The 17,097-nt window shown below is 45.0% G+C and overlaps 1 protein-coding gene across 1 annotated transcript in view; it reads right to left on the bottom strand.

Annotated features, from left to right (window-relative positions):
• The window catches only part of POLQ (DNA polymerase theta), a 90,510-nt gene that overhangs the window by 21,393 nt on the left and 52,020 nt on the right, over positions 1-17,097 (bottom strand). The window contains exons 22-24 of the mRNA XM_014524111.2: positions 16,362-16,536; positions 8,037-8,166; positions 378-496 (exon numbers count right to left, since the gene is read on the bottom strand). Of these exons, the coding sequence (XP_014379597.2) occupies positions 378-496; positions 8,037-8,166; positions 16,362-16,536 (424 nt within the window). The remainder of the gene's footprint in view (positions 1-377; positions 497-8,036; positions 8,167-16,361; positions 16,537-17,097) is intronic.

The raw sequence follows: 17,097 nt of genomic DNA, 5'->3' as shown, positions 1-17,097 counted from the left end.
AAAAGTTTTTCACACAAGATGATGAAAGGAGATGGGGTCTGGAGTAGACAGACTGATATCCAAATAGATAGATTGAAGCCAGCAGGTAAAGATAGTAAAGATACTTCAATGAATACCACTTATATTGCTCTATCAAGTGTAACTTTAAAATTATCTACATTTTCTAAAAAGTATGAACCTAAAGCCCTGGAATGCCTTCCCTACTAATTCTACAGGCAAAATCCATAAGCTACTACACATTTGTTTTCCAGCTAGATGGCTCAGAAAGATGCAAGCATTAGCGTTTACTCTGCTCCCCACCAGAATGAGCTTTCTGTTAGGTCTGCTACATTCTTAATGTAGCAAAAAGCTGGGACAGTGCCGTATCAAGACATTACCTGGGAAGGGAACAAAAGCATGTCTCATGCTCACGGAAAATGGCATCCCTCTTCCCTTTGGCCCCTCTTCAGCCACAGAGTTTGAGCCCTGAGGCAAGATACTATGATGCTTTCTACTTCTGTGGAGACAAAAGGATAGATGTGCTTAAGATTTCCAGTGTGTATTGCTGCTACATCAACTGCATTTACCTTATTTTAAAACTCTGATTCAGTGTTTGCAAATAAGAAAAACAAACAACCTCCCCACCCCCCAAACAAACCAAGTCAAGAAACTTGACTGGTTTAAAGTAGTCAACTTTAAAATAGCTGAACAGAGAAATATGAACAGAAATGATAATTCTTACTGAATACGTGTGGGCTTGAATTGTTAGTCCTCTTAACGTGATGCCTGTGAGTGTGCTATTAGATTCCTTTTGAAGTGTGGGTATATCCCTATCTGCTTACCACCAGGGTCATCTCATTTCACACATTCATCATGAAAAGGGGATAAATGAGATTGAGGGAAGAAAAAAAAGAACACTACCTTTTCATTTCCAAAGTGCAGATGTAGGCTGTACCTCCTGTGCAGGCCTGCTCCATGTCCATTCCCTCCCCCGCACCCTTTCAAAGGAGGCACAAAGTCTAAACCCCTGCCAAGACCATCCTCCAGCATTTAGGATGGACATGGTAGCTGAATCCGCAAAAGCTCCATGCATTCCTCTACCTTCTTGCAGCCCAGCCATAGCAGTTTCCAAGCTGTGTTAAGAGCGCGCACTGCTCAGACAGATTTTCTCCTGGGAAAAACCCCAAAACCCTAAAATATTTTAAATATTCTAACCCCAAACACCTAAAATATTTTAACTGCAATGTGCACCTGCTACAGTGTTTGCATCGAATAGAAAGTGAAAACCTGAGCTTCACAGCTCAGCCTTATTGGGAACGGTGCGCAAATGAGCTAGTCTAAATACCAAATATTCCCTCAGAAGTGCATGTTAATTCTAATTTTTGGGATGTATCCCTTTAAGTAAGTTAACCAAAATCAAGTTTTACTATTTAAAATCAGTAACACTGAAATACAGCAGTGATTGTTCCACAGTTTATGACATTAAACCCATATCATATATGCTTTCACATGCTTTCCAAATGGTTCACATTAACACCAATTTAGGAAGCAGCAGGGTGTCCTCCAGAGCACACATTTGGGTCTGGTCCTCCCTCCCTGCTTGCTTTTCACCATGAGTAAGTGCTCAGCAATGATTTTAAGAGAAGCAATGTGCAGCGAGCCCAGGAACACTGAGAATAAATGCACCTTGCACCTTATATTCACTTGCAAAAAGGTATATTTTTCATTTTTCTTACCTCAGGGTAGTTAGGGCATGTAATCTGTCATATGGTAAAAGCACTATGAAGAAAAGGGTGTTGAAGACCTGATTTTCTCTACTTTCCCTTATGAACAGAACTGACCTTACCAAGGTTACCCTGCAGTACAACTCATCCTGATAAAGTCCAGTCCCAGCTCAGTCCTTTCCTGATCCTGCAGCTCCTACCCACTCTCCAACACATATCTTTATGCCCCCTGCCTCTTCTTCCAACTTAGGCTTTCTACAGCTCCGAATTCCCCTGTAGGAAATGTGTGGATGCTCCTTAATAATGAATCATGGACCTGGATCTGACTCTAACTTAACTGTACCATATGTGGAGAGAGGCATTCTCCCCCTCCCCACTCAAAAGGATCCAGCAGGGTAGGTAAAGTACCTTGCTACAGCTCTAAAGGCTTGAGTGTGAGCCCTTCTCCAGATGTGTGTGAAAGGTGATCCCAAGGCAACCCAGCTATAAATGGGTACCTAGTGGTTCAGTCTAGGAAATCAAAAGGTTGTCAGATGTGATATTAGCCATATCACTCCTCTACGTGGCATTAATGTAGAGGTTTCTACACTTCGGAAGACTTTTGACTTTTTTTTTGGATTCCCCTCTGAGGGGCCTGCCTGCGCTGTAGAACTGATGGCAAGAAGGCAGCTCCTAATATTTTACACATAAAGGCTCCTAAGTGCCAATGCCTTACCACCACTATCCAAATGTTCCCAAAACGTGGGAGCCAACAGCAGACTAATGGCAAGATTCTTACAGACCACTGTGAACCCTCAAACTGGAAATACTATAAAGCAGAAGCTCCCAACCCCCAGGCCGTGGCCCGGAAGGGTTGGCTGCCAGACCGGAAGTCCAGAAATGACCCACATACTGTGGACCGGCAGTCAACCCTTTTTTACACTGAGTATAAAAAAGGGTTGGCTTCTGCTCCGCAGTATGCTGGACTGCAGTTTGCCAGTCAGCAGTCACTTCCAGTCTGTGGTTTAATGGTCCGCAATCTAAAAAGGTTGGGAACCCCTGCTATAAAGGCATGTGGAAGCTAGTGCAATCCACAGACCAACTTACCATGGCCTCATGGTTTGGTAACCACTAGTCTATTCAGTCCTCTTGGCAGCCCTCAAACCAGTCCGACCATGTAAAGACTAATCCTGAGGCTCTATATATACTAGGAAGGATCTGCCAGGATAGACAGAGTGGCACACTGTCCTAGGATACAGACAGCTTAAAGTGGAAAAAAGTGCTTTTGCTGGTATATATACAATGATCTATACTGGAGCTCTTGTTAGCACAGAAACATGACAAAAAACTCACATCCCTGGCTAACTTTACAGTACCAACAAAACTTTTAGCATGGGTCTGGTCTCAGAGAATGTGACCCTTAGAAGTGTGCATGGGCATTGGCTTTGGGTCTGCAAAAGCAGGAGCAGAAACAGGAAGAAGCAAGTGTAGGAAATTATCAATTTTTTCTCTGCCATGCTGAACTAAAGTAGTGCAGAAGTGGCCCACTGTTCCCCTGCAGGCAAGCCAGAAGCCCGCAGCAACACTCAGGTGTTCTGCAACTCTATTCCCACCTGAGTCACCCAAGAGAAGCAGATGGTACTAGGCTGCCAGATGCATCTGCCACACTACACAGACATAACACCATTAATGGATCTTAACCCCATTAGCACATAGCCAGACAGACAGCCTGCAGGGTTCCTTTTTTCAGGGAGCTCTCATTCGGCACCCCACCCCTTTGTTTCCAAGTCAGAGACTCTAGCACTCAGCCTTCCAGAGTGAAAAAAATATCTTCCCTTGGGATTAGCAACATATTCCTTTTCCTGAGCACAGCAAGACAAAGCAGAGAGAAAAGATTCCACTCCACTTTCTACCAGTCTTAATGTTCTTACTTTTTCTTTGAGGATCTTTATTTGGGGGCAGACACTGAACAGAGTGCATGATAAAGAAAGGTCACGGGAATAAAGTTTTAGGATGGGAAAAAAGTAGAGGTTTTCAATGGGGGTGCAGAGAAACATTATTTTCTCCAAAAATTCTCCAATTAAGTCACTGACTAAAAGTCATGCCATCCAGAACAAGCACCCTCTTGGTGTCATGTCACATTTAGGTAGAGCAGTCTCGTCTACTCTGGTCTAATAAGGCTTAAAGCAACAGAGCAGGGGCCAAGAGCAAGGAAACTTATCGACAGAGCGTAGGCGGGCAATAGTCAGAAGACAAAGACTAGGTCTGACCAGGATTTGGGAAAGCGTGTCACCTGCAAGTCTGGTTCAAGATGAAAACTTCAGCTCTAGAAGACAGGCTGTGAAGAAGCATCTGGGCTGAGAAACTACTACTCTACTCCGATGGGATTTTTCTCTGCGGGGAACCCTGCACACAGCCAGATCCACTGTCAAAACTGCTGCTGAAAGCTTGGGCACAGTCAGTGTATTTTTGAACCCTGATTCACACCTCCAAAATGAAATCCAATTCCTACTCTAGGAAAGCAAACAGGGCAGGACCTTGCCACTCCTTAGGTCTTTTCATGAGGGTCCAGAGCTCTGTGAAGAAGTGATAGGAGGGAAAGACATAAGAAATAAAAATACATGTGAGCCAGCAAACTCCCCCACTGCTCACTCCCTTCCCTATAATTCTAGCTCTTCTATGAAGAGGGCCTCAGACATCAACATGCTGCATCAGTGAAATCAAGACACAATATAGGAGACATTATTCCTCAACTGGAAAAACAGCACCTTGGACCCTGAATGCTCCAGAAGTGTGGCTCAATGGGAGAGGCCATGCTGGCATCTCTCATCCCGACAGAGCCATCTGAAAGAGGAGACTGAAACCAAGGGAAATACAGAGAAAAGTTAGGGGAAAGAATACAACAGTAGACCACCCAGGGCAAGATCAATATCTTCATCAATGACATGGAAGATGGGATGGAGCGCACCCTCAGCATTAAGTTTGCAAATGACACTAAGCTGGGGGGATAAGTAGACACATTGGAAAGCAGGGCTAGGATTCAGAGATACCTTAACAAATTGGAGGATTGGACCAAAAGACATCTTATGACGTTCAATAAGGACAAGTGCCAAGTTCTATGCTTAGGCCGGAACTATTCCATGATAGCACAAGCTGGGGACTGGTGGACTGCCCTTGTTGTGAACATGGCTAACAGCATACTGGGCTACATTAGTAAGAGCACTGCCAGTAGATCAAGGGAAGTGATCCTTCCCTTCTCCTTGGCACTGGTGAGGCCACATCTGGAGTATCGTGTCCAGTTTTGGGCCCCTCCACTACAGAAGGGATGTAGACAAATTGGAGAGAGTCCAGCAGAGGGCCATAAAAATGGCTTGGGGACTGGGGAACCTGACTTACAACAGGGGTTGTCAACCAGGGGTATGTGTACCCCTGGGGGTACTTTGAAATGTCCCTGGGAGTACGCAGGGGCAGTCAGGGATGGAGCGCTGCCACCCTGTGCCAATGCCTCACAGGAGCGCTAGACTGGGGCAGGCAAAATAAGGCCCCCAGGCCGGATCTGGCTTGCCACCTAAGTGTATCTGGCCCACAGGAGAGCAGCCACAAAGTCATGGGATCTGGTCCACAGGGAGCTGGCGGTTCCGGCTGTTGGGTCATGCCAGGCATTTCCCAGCCATGCCCACAGCTTAAATGAGCTCCCACCCAACGTGCCAGAAGCAGACTCGGACAAGTATCAGCATCAGCTATGGATACGTGCAGGTTCCAGGTGGGGATGGGGCATTTGCCCAAGTCTGCAGCTGATGCTGCTGCATCAGCACAGCCACACCAGTCCCCACTGGGAACTTGCCAGCAGTGTCCACAGCCGATGTCCCTGCCTGCCCAGCACTGCTTCCAGTGCGTGAGCTGGTAGAAGCTGTGGACAGGGCTGGGACATTGTGGATTAAGGCATGCTGTAGCTGCAGGGATGGTTTGGGCAGGGAGGAGAGACAGAGAGAGAAATTGGGGCAGCTGCAGGCAGAGCCGTCCCTAGGGGTGTGTGGCAGGACATATCAGCCTCTGCGAGATTGGGGGGTGGAAAGCAGCTGAAGTGTGGAGCCAGGGAGTGGGACGAGCAAGCTGAAGTGCGGTGTATGGCAGCTGCAGCAGAGCTGGTGGCCGCACCAGGGCCTATATGGCACTGTCCACAAAGCCCCCCAAAGCACAGGGCCCGGGGCAGTCACCCTGATTTGCCCCCACCCTAGGGATGGCCCTGGCTGCAGGGAGGGGAGGCAAGGGGGAGAGACAGAGAAAAAGGGATCGGGGCTAGGGCTCTGCTCCAAGCTTAGAAATTCAACCACCTCCTTTGGGAAACCCTGAACAGGTATAGAGTTCCTCCAGTCATCTCTTAAGCAGACAGTATTAGAGTTGGTAACAATTACATACACTCATCTGTGCCTGCTCTCTTAGTATCATTTCCACCTTGTGGCCCTTACTGAGATTTCCTCAGAAATCATATTTGCAAATGCAATTCCTAGCTTTTGAGCTTTTCAGACCTAATGCTGCACACAGAGGTTTCTCATCAGCTCCTTAGAGTGATGTGGTTTAATGCTGAGTGCTACTATGCTAATTACTTCCTAAATCAGCATATAGTGCTCAGCATTAGACCACATCACTCTGTTTTTATTGTTAGTTTAACTACAGTATGTATACTCAGCATCATACAAAGCATGCAGGAGAATTAAAAAACCCATAAGTTACATATGCAAAGGGTTCTCTTGCTAAAGGTAGTGTCAAGATGTATTTATGAGGTTGAAATTATGGTACACTATTTTCTTCTATTTTACTGGGGGCACATACCTAACTGTCAAGTAGTATATAAATAAAGCAGCTAGTATTCACTTCAGACTGGGATTCAGCTGATTCAGGGGCCAGTGATTTGATTCGGTAATTTGAATCACTGTCCAGATTCAATTCGGTTGAATCTGATTTGGCTGCCGCTGAATCTCCGAATCACCCAGAGCCATCCCCCACAGCCTGCCCATGGCTGCCCTGCCCTCCCCAGTTCCTGGCTCTTTGGAAAAAGCCATGACTCGCTAGGTGCTGCTGGGTGGGGGGCGATCCCCACTACCCCACACTGCCCCACGCTGCATTGGGGGGCTCTGCTGAGACTATGCTAGTATGTGATTTCTGTGAAGTTCACAGAATTGATTCGGACCTTTTAATTGGTCCCCCAGTTCAATTCGGACTTGGAGATTTGGCCACCGAATTGGGCCGAATCTCCTCCGAATCAAATCATCACCCAAAGCTTCGCACAGCCCTACTGTCAAGCTTTATTCAGAGTAGGCAAAACCATGACCCTGAAAAATAACATTAACGAAGGATTGGCTGCCCGTCTGCAGGAGGGCTGGCTGTTGCACCAGAAGTGACCACAGATCGGCAAACTGCGGACTGGCAAACCGCAGACTCAAAGTGACCAGCATACTGCGAACTGGCAGCCACTCCTTTTTTCATACTCAGTATAAGAGTATGCAAAAGAGTTGGCTACCTGCCCGCAGCATGCCTGTCACTGCTGGTCCACAGTTTGCCGGTCCATGGTCGTTTCTGGTCCACGGCTTGCTGGTCCGCAGTTTGTCAGTCCTCAGCATAAAAAGGTTGCGAATCCCTGAATTATGAGAACTAGTATGAGGGTAGGGAGACACAAAACACAAGAAGACAAAAAAAGTACTAAATTTGAATCTCTAGTCTATATGTAAGTCTACAATATGGCTGTCTTGGCCCAGTAGATTATTATTTCTTTGTAATTTTGTTAAGCTTTTTTTTCTTTTTTTTTAATTAAAGAGAAATTGATTTATAATAGCAGTTCAGCAGCCTAATTGCCTTTGCAAAGGGAGCTTTATAATAATAATATAGCACTGAGAATTCATTCACCAGGATGGGTGATCTAAGAAGCGGTGCTGTACACAAGTATATCTAATCTTATTCTGTTCTCCCCAGAGGCAATATTGAATTAAACTAAACCCAGGAATTAAGAAAATCTCTAACCCCTGCTCAGTCATACTGTGCCTCAGTTTACCCAGCCATACAAATCAGGGAAGCAATACTAACCAACCCTGGAGTGGGGCTGTGAGGACACAGAAACTCCCAAAGGTTAAGTGCTACTTAAGTGCTAAGTGCTATTAGTGTTACTGGGTAATTTCACATGCCACCAGTTTTCAGATATTTCTCCTCCAAACAGAGAAATACGGAGCAACAAGTCACGGAACAGACACTTATAGAAGTCTATATCTATCTCTGTGAGGGACAGAAAGAAGAAAACTGATAGTGTGACCATATTAATAGAAGCAGAGCAAGACAAATCGCTGCTAGATACTTCCCTACCTGGCTCCAGGAAGAGCCGAGACATTTCTTCGTGCTTGGGAAGGTGGGCTCTCTTCAACCAGGGTTGGCATTTCAATCTCAAAATCTTTTGGAACATTCTGGATATTTGGCTCTGCAAAGCTTATACGACCTAAATGAAACACAAGCAAAAAATAAAATGAAGACCCAGTAGAGGATAACCCAAAGTAGTAGAACATGTGTCAATGTACAGCCTGAGCACACTTACACGTAAACTTCCCATCCCAAATATTTTGTGTACAGCAAAGAATTCAGGCAATTCAAGTGGCACATTCACTGATGCTCTGTGAACTAGCAGTATGCTGGGAGAAGCAAGGATACACTGAAAAACATCACTCGTCAAGCAACTTAAAAACCAGTCTAACGCCTGAAACAAATCTCAAATGGGAATGCTCTCCAGAGCCTACATACATTTTGGAGCTGTGCTGCTTTTGTAAACTTCTTCCAAAATCAACAAGGAAATAAATATGCAATGCATGCAGAACCATTTGATGTCTTTCCCCTTGAAAATGGACATGGTTTGTGTAATTCATCTGCTTGAAAAATTACGCCTGTCAAATGTAAGGGAAGAAAGCCTAACAAGGAAAGCATGCTCTTTGCAAGGATCAGTGTCACAGATAACTTAACAGAAAGATATACATGCCTGTGATCCCTGAAAGATGATATGCCATCCTTATCAGACTTGTTTTATTTCAATGCCATAGCATATGCTACGTGTAACTAAAGACATTGATCAAAGAGCTATAAACTCTTTATTTTATAATGCATTAAACACACACCAATTTTAATATGGTTACATTGTCATCCTATGAGTATTTCACCACAGACATGTAGTTAAGGCAACAACAGCAGACTTACTGTCCACAGAATGACTACTTATGAACGGGTTTCTCAGAAATAGTTCTCTATCTGCATTTAACATGGATGCAGGCAGTTCAGACGACAAGCTACCCAGAATCTAACAAACTCCAGTTTAAATGAAGTTTCACCATCTAAATTCAACCCAGTGGAAAGAAAGGGAATGAACAGCCACTGAAGTGTAGATCAGATTTGTCACTCTGGGTGGTAGAAGAGGATGGCTTGTCTCATCAGGTACCCAGAGGATTCTGGACATCTAAGCAAAAGAGGTTGTCAAGAGAACCTGTTTTCATCTATAGCCGGCTAGAAAGAAACTACTTTTATGCCATTGCAGCAATAAATGCACGTGCCACCTCAGGATTGGTTTCCTGTGATATGCTTTGCATGGCACTACATCTGGACACCATCAAAAGCTACAGTCAGTGAGAACGTAAACAGCCAACCTAACTAACAGCAGGATCTCAAAAATACAGTTCCACTTATGGACCACCTCCCAAAAACCTTCTGCATGCAATGCAGGGCATCAGTTTTGACATTTAAAAACCTAGAATTATTTGTGTAATTGCCTCTCTTCTCCTGTGATGTCATGGAGGCTGTTAACAAGCATTTTCATAGAAGGGCCTTGACTAACACATCCTAGATTTGGATTTCCAGACATGCTGCAAAACTGGGGGGTGGGGAGGACTCATTAGGCAGAATAAGCTAGAGGCACTTTGTACTAATTCACTAGAGTTTATGTATTTTTTAATACTTATGGCATCTAGAGTCTTGCACTGATATGGCTATAGATAAAAAATGAATAAATAAGATGGAGCAGGAAACTGAACTCAAGATTTTCAAATCAAACTTCCATTTGGGCAGAGATTTACTTACTTTTAAAAGATTATGAAATTTTATTAAATTAGTTTCATACATAATCTTTCTAGAAACAGGAGTTAATTAGCTACCACAGTGCTGGATAAGTGACCATAATCAAGCATTCAGTTAGTGCAGACAGACCTACACTTCCAACATAAGCAGTTTGTGGAGTGCAGAACCAACACTGTGCTCTTGCTATGGGAGGCAGAGACAGATATATCAGAGATAAAATCAATACACAGATTAAAAAGTATCCCTGGATCTTACATCCAGACAGGTTCTTCACTGATAAGTCAGCTACATTCCCTTTGAAACACTGCTCAACGCTTTTCAATTCATACAAAAAGTCCAGTGGGACTTCACATAAAATCAATTTGCTGAGAATCAGGTATGACAGGCAGAATGGATTATAGTCCTAAAAGCATTTTTTTTTTTTTTTTTTTAAGGAAGGGGGGGGGGGGGAGAGAAAGGGAAGGGTATGCTGAACCTTTGAAGGAAAATCAACCTCCTTTGCATAGGTCCAATCCATTTAGTATTTCATCTTCATACAACCCATTTAAAGCTTCCAGGAAGAGTAAATCAAGAAAAAAAAATATTCAACACAGCATTAAAACCCATACTCAAAAAGGGATAATTTATAACCCAAATGAACTGTCCTAGGACAGGGTTTTTACTGGGTTATTTTTCTTATTTTACTTTTCAAGAAATTCTCATCTCTTAAAGCTTCAGATGACTCACTAAAGGTGCTGCTCCAACTCAAAGGTGGCACACAATGAACATAATGAAGTGGAGTTTATTTCCCTGTGCACTGTTGGGACAGTCCTTGCACTCTATAGAAGTAAGTGTTGCTGCTAAGATTTTGGTGCTAAGCAAATCAGGGACTCCAGTATTCTCGTTAATGTCTAGTTTTTCACCACTAGAAACTCCTGCAACTATAATCAAAGGTTTATACCAAAGGGGCAGCCCTATACATACTTGAAAACACATTTTTTACTTAGCTGTTCCAAAATGGCAGTTTCATCGTTTCACTGGATTGATCTGTTTGCCAGTGCTCTTCAGGGAGATTTGCTGGAGACAAGGTGAGGAACAGCAGGAGTTTTTTTAATAAATTAAATGCCAAGTGTGGGAAACTAACAAAAGGAAAGTCTATTCTCATATAACTCCTCTCAGGAGGGAATGCTAATGTGTGGCAGTGGTGACTCAGTTTCCCCAAAAGTACATCGGTTTAACAGAAGGGTACAAACCAGACTGATTTATTCATGCTGCTAAGCATGAGGTCAGCAATCTGTTAATACAACCCATCAAGGAAACCAGATAATACAAGTACCCTTTCTTACAATGCAACTTTAAACCTCAACTCCAAATGGACCCTTCAGGATGAGAATCTGCACCTTGTGCACAGCCCAAGCTGTTCCAAATGGCACAAGGACCTTCACTACTAAAAAAAAAAAAAAAAAATCACACTGACCACACTAACTTCTGCAGCCTTTTAAGTACAATTCATTTAGGACTTGCTCTGTAGCTGCAATCAACTTCTATCTCTGTTTGGGCCTCCTCTGTGGGGAAGTCCATCCTTTTCCCAGCTGCATGCATATCAGGCTCCTCCACAATCTGCCTGAGGCCTCTTTCAATGACTCTTAGAGCATATCAAGGAGCAAGGTCTGTCCCCTGCACATAGAGGGAAACTAGCCAAAATGCATGCGTCCCAGCTGACACATCCTGCCCTGGGGATGACAAGCAACGGCACAAGTTACAGCTTGTCCCAGGTGGCCATAATCAGTGCCAGGGCTTGGGCAAACGATCCAGGCGCTATGACGCTCATTGGTTCTCAGCCTCACTTTTTACCCTGCCTTTGGCCATCTTGCACAGCAGGGAGGAAAGGTGTCCTTCATCATGAGGCTTTCTCCCAGGCACAAAGCCAGTTGAACACCCTTGTATCAGACTGGATCGCTGCAATTCCCTCTCATACTGCAGGAGGAAACTGCAGTGAACATACTTTCACTTTGCAATTAAATACAAACAAACATTCTCAATCTGACTGCTCTCAAGGGCTACAACCATACTCAGGGACAGGCTGGACATAGTTGCTTTAAAAGAACTGCTGTATCAAAGATCCAATGGTCACAAATGCAGGCTTTCTGTGACCTGAGACCCTCTAGGCAGGCAAAGAAAATAAAATATGGGTGTACTGATAGAGATTTTTTGGGCTGATAACGATGGCCGATTTTTTAACGAGCCATATCAGCCGATACCGATCCAATTGCTGATATGCAACCCCGCAGCATGGAGAGCGGGGACGGGGTGGTAAGTCTGCTTTGGGGGAAGGGGTGGTAGGGAGGGAAGGAGCGTGGGGGCAGATCAAGGCCCCTATGGTGAGGGAGGAAGTAGGGCTCGGGTTGGGGCAGGCGGCACACAGCCGGGGCGGGGTAGAGTGCAGGACAGAGTCACGAGTGGCTTGTCCGGGGGCTGCGGGGAGTGGGGTTGTGGCTCCCACCATTATGCGCATCCTGGGAGGACATGGGGGGGCGAGGGCAGGATCTGTACATGGGGCAAGGGCAGGATACCACTGAGGGCTGCATTGGGAGGCTGGCCCAGGCTACAATCAGGGTGGACAGCAGTGGTACCGGGAAGGGGCTACAGCTGGGGGGAGGAGCTGCATCCACCCCAAAATTCACCATAGCACCCCCCAATTCCCCCTCCCAGTGTTCCTGCCACCCCCCCCCCATGCCCTCTTGGGGTGCACATAGTGGCAGGAGCCCCTCCCCCCCGCAGTCCCACCCACCATGGCTATGCAGCACCTGCCCCTACCCCAGCCCCACTCCCTCCCGCACCACAGGGGCCTTGATCAGCACACCCCTACACCCGCTCCCCCACAACAGACGTAACAGCTGCACTTGGCTGCTCTCCACACTGCAGGGCTGTGCTCCTGGCTGCCCGCAGATGCATGCATGCACATGGCATTTATGGGCCACATTATTGGCCACAACAGCCAAAAAAATCTGATTGCCAATGCAGTCAATTTTCTTTATATTGGTGCCGATCCAATATGCGACCGATGTATCGGTGTACCTCTAAAATACAATTCTGCACACTACAAACACAGAGGAACAGATTTTATATTGCAAGTCTGAAAACACTTGTCACTACAAGACAGACCATTCTTTCCAAATGTTTGTGAATGCCACTCCAGAGGCCAGCAAAAAAATAGGGTGACATAAGGGTCAGCTGCCTGCCTAGAAAGACTACTCTCAGGTAGTTAGGCAAAACAAGCATATAGATAGTCTCAGGTAAGCATTCCAGAGTTGTGCAGCCAGGTTTTTTGGAAAATCCCTGCATTGTGGGAAAGTTATGTTGAGTCATTAAAAATTTCTATATAGAAACTTGAGTGTATATTACAACAGTAAAAATAGTTAATTCATCACTCCAAGTGGATTAGTAATGATGATTAATTATTATCCATGGGTTACTCATAGTTAGCTATTTACAACTTTTCATGAGATGTATTCTGCACACCATATCATAGCTTGCCAAAGAATGATTTTTAATGTTTATAATGAAAAAAAATATATTACAAAGATGTCAAATGCAATTGGTACACATTTTGTTCTCTATATGAGAATTGTATGAGTATGCAGGTAAATGCTAAATGTACAGTTTCTTACTACAAAATTTCAGAGCACTCTCTATAAAATAATGATTTTGCTCCCTCATAATCATGTAGTCAAAGCTCATCACCAGAAGAGAAATTAACTCTTCAAAATGGAATAGTTGATTATCTATTTCTTCCTGATCAAGAGAAGGTAAAAAGGATCCAATGCTTTGCACGCATCAAATGGCTAGACAGGTGCTATGGATAGCGTAGGTCAGGGATGTTAAACTAACCTGGGGCCCAGAGCTGGATCTAGACTGTGGGGCTCCTCATGGGCTGGATCCAGCCAGAAGCACTGGGGTGGCTGCCATGGCCATTGCAGTGGTAGAGGGGTCCAATGGTGGCAGCCCAGAGGCTGTGAGGGGTCTGAAGGAGGGGGTGTGGGTACGCAGCGACGATCTGAAAGCAGCCTCACTAAGTCAAGCTTGCTGCCAATAGCCATGGCCAGCAGGGCCCTGAATTCCATGATAGGCCATGCCCCTTATGTCCTGTGGCCCGCCAGTGGTCCGACAAGCTGGATAGAGAGGCTCAGAGGACCAGATCTGGCTCATAGGCAATGTTCCCTCTAAGGAGCAGCGGTCCATGAGTGTGCCGCCTCAGTCCAGCGTGGGACACTTACTGAAGGATGCTGAGGGCTGGGGGCCGGGGGCTGGAGCCAGAAGCCAGTGGCTGGAGGCCAGGGGCTGGAGCTGGGAGCTGGTGGTTGGAGGCTGAGGCCGGGCCGGGAGCTGGTGGCTGGAGCCAGGGGCCGGGGGCTGGTGAAGGCTCCCCAGCTCCGGGGGAGTGCTCTGCTCCCCCGCAGTGCTGGGGAGTGGAGCACTTCCCCGGAGCTGGCGGAGCCCACGCCAGCCGCCCGCCCCTGGCTCCATCCATGCCTTGCCTCACCTCGGGGAGGAGCCGCTGCCTGCCCCAGTGAGGCTCCGCCGGCTCTGGAACACTGCTCCGCTCCACCGCCCTGATGCCACGTGCCTCCTTGCTCCCCAAGGCGATGTTGGGGAGAGGAGCAGTGGCTCCACCGGCTCTGGGGAAGTACTCCACTCCCCTGGCACTGATGCAGGGGAGCGAAGCACTTCCCTGGAGTCGGGGAGCCCACGCCAGGCTCCCGCCCCAGTCTCTCCTGGTGCATGGCCTTGAAAAGGCTGTGCACGGCCATACTTTTAGTTGTGTGCAGTCATGCACGCGTGCATCTTGGAGGGAACCTTGCTCATGGGCTATATGTTTGACACTCCTGGCATAGGTCAATAGTTTTTAAGACAAATAATAAATCAGGATAACATTCCATGGGGGGGTGGGGGGGGAGAGAGTTTGTGTGCGAGTGTGTGTGTGGAAACAGCTAATTGCACTTTAACAGGTAATCAATTAGTCAGTGTGCTTTCTATACAAATCAAGGAGACTCTGGCAGAGATCCAGGGGACTAACTAATAAGAATTCAGTGATGAGTTATCCTACTGACTAATTAATTAGATTTTCTTTTCTCAAAGTATATAAAAATAATGGATTTCGATATTCTGCTCCAAATCTCTGATACCTGGCAAATATGCCAGAGAGGCTCTAATAAGATAAATGCCAAACTTATGTCATCTTCAAAATACAGACCCAGCTGACACAAAGCCACAGTAATAATAATCATACTCAGCTATCAGAGTGAGCTTTACATCTGGTGATGTCAAAGTACTTCTGAGAGAACACATTTCTTTGAACCAGGGAAAGGGAAGAATAGAGCAGTGAAGGGACTCAACCAGTGTCAAAGGCTGAACAGCAAAGCAAACCTAGGTCTCTACAATCCCAGTTTAGTGCTCTATACACTGGACCACATCTTCCCTGAATATATAAAAACATCAAGATGCAGCCACGGGCTCAGACACAGACACAGACAGCACAGCACAGCACAGCACAAGGAATTAGGAATAAAAGGCAATAAGGAACAAGGAAAATAAGCTGGAGAAAGGCATCTGCAGCAAGAATGAAAATAAAAAATGGGGGTAGGAGGAAGGAGAAAGTGTTTAGAATATGCTCCCACTATATTTCTTGTCAGTGACCAGTGACACTTACCAGATGTCCTACACTCCTTATAAAAGTGTAGAAAAAAATGAGAAATTAGTAAAAGAACATGAGAGGAAGAAAAAGATACTACATACTGAGACTGTACTGATTGATGACATCTTATGGATGAATGGATGTGTGAGGGGGATAATACAAAGGAAAATGAGAAAGCAATTCAAAATCCAACCTCCATGATGGCCAAAATGATAAAGCTAAATGAGAGAGGTTTTTTGATAAAGTACAGCATCATTTGGGAATTCTCAATTCTTCCACTGGCTATGGGTGACTTCACTAAGTTTGCACCTTGATTTCCTCATTTTAAAGTGCAGGTAATAGTTTCAGTACCTCCCAGAAAGAAAGGCAACTAATATAATACATGTTTTCAAATGGGTTTAAATGTTAAAGTGAAAGATGCCTTTAAAATGCCTTTTAATACATATACATGTATGGGTGAAGTCAGGAATAGTTATAGGATTTGGGGGGGGGTGTACACACACACACACACACACACACACAGGAAGAATAGGAACATATATATACATATATACACACACACACATATATACACACTGTGTATATATACACACCCACCTCCCCAAATCACGTGCATGTGTGTGTATTCCCCAAATCCTGTAACTATTCCTGAAGGTGCACCAGAAACTTGTATATTCTATCTACTTAAATGCACACACACAAAACATATTAGTAACACTGTTTCAGCAGTGCCTAGCTACATAGGGTCCTGAATTTTAATTTACATTTACATTTTTCTGTATTTTAACATTTTTTATTTAGTTTGGTTTGAAAGTAAGCTAAAGGACACAATCAGTTCTTCCTGATCACCCAAACATGCTGTCAGAAACCAAGGGGAAAAAAAGATGTCATGATCATCTTGTTACCTGTAGCTGTGTGAGTTTGGGAGATCGGATAGATCCTCTCCATCCCCAGTAAAGAATTCAAACGCTTCTCCCTCTGCAGTGGAAACACCACCTTGGTCACTGCATTAGTGATTCGCCTCCATTCTAGAATCAGGCCTGGTAATGGATGTAAAGTCTTTAATTTCTCCAGAGCATCCTATAAAGTAAAGCACAAAGCTTTAATAGGCTGCCTTATAAATTCAATACAAAGTTTCTTTGGTTTTACAGAGAAGGTTAATTCTAACCAACAGTGATATACCGAGAGGAAACTCTCCAATTCCATGGCCATGGCTCAATATTACATGAGCAACAGCTCCACTCATATTTGCTGTACAGAAATTAAAAACACTGTGACACGTAGCTGCAATATAGAACATGCAGCCAGAGAAAATTATCTGAACAAACTCATTTGGTCTTGAGTCCTAAAGAAAAATTTCAGAGTCTGCTTTAACAAACAAGTCACCTGAAACAGTCAAATGATCGCCTGGCCTGGGTTGTCTCCTCTCTCCCAGATTAATGCTCCTCCTTCCTCTTCTTGTGCTTCTCTCCCTGCACCTCTCCTATTCTGACTGCGCATCAGGAGGACACAAACAGGCCCACTGACCACACTCCTTGTAGGGCACAGGTGATCACTAGCAATAAAAACTTTGCAGTTAAGTCAAAAGAGTTGCTTCTTATTGATCAACGAAGGTACAAGCAATTGCTCAAAATAAAATAT

The sequence above is a fragment of the Alligator sinensis genome, unplaced genomic scaffold (genome assembly GCF_000455745.1).
Source record: "Alligator sinensis unplaced genomic scaffold, ASM45574v1 scaffold1301_1, whole genome shotgun sequence".
NCBI classification, from domain to species: Eukaryota; Metazoa; Chordata; order Crocodylia; family Alligatoridae; genus Alligator; species Alligator sinensis.
Note: the sequence above shows the minus strand (reverse complement) of the source record. Positions and strands in the feature narration are given on the sequence as shown.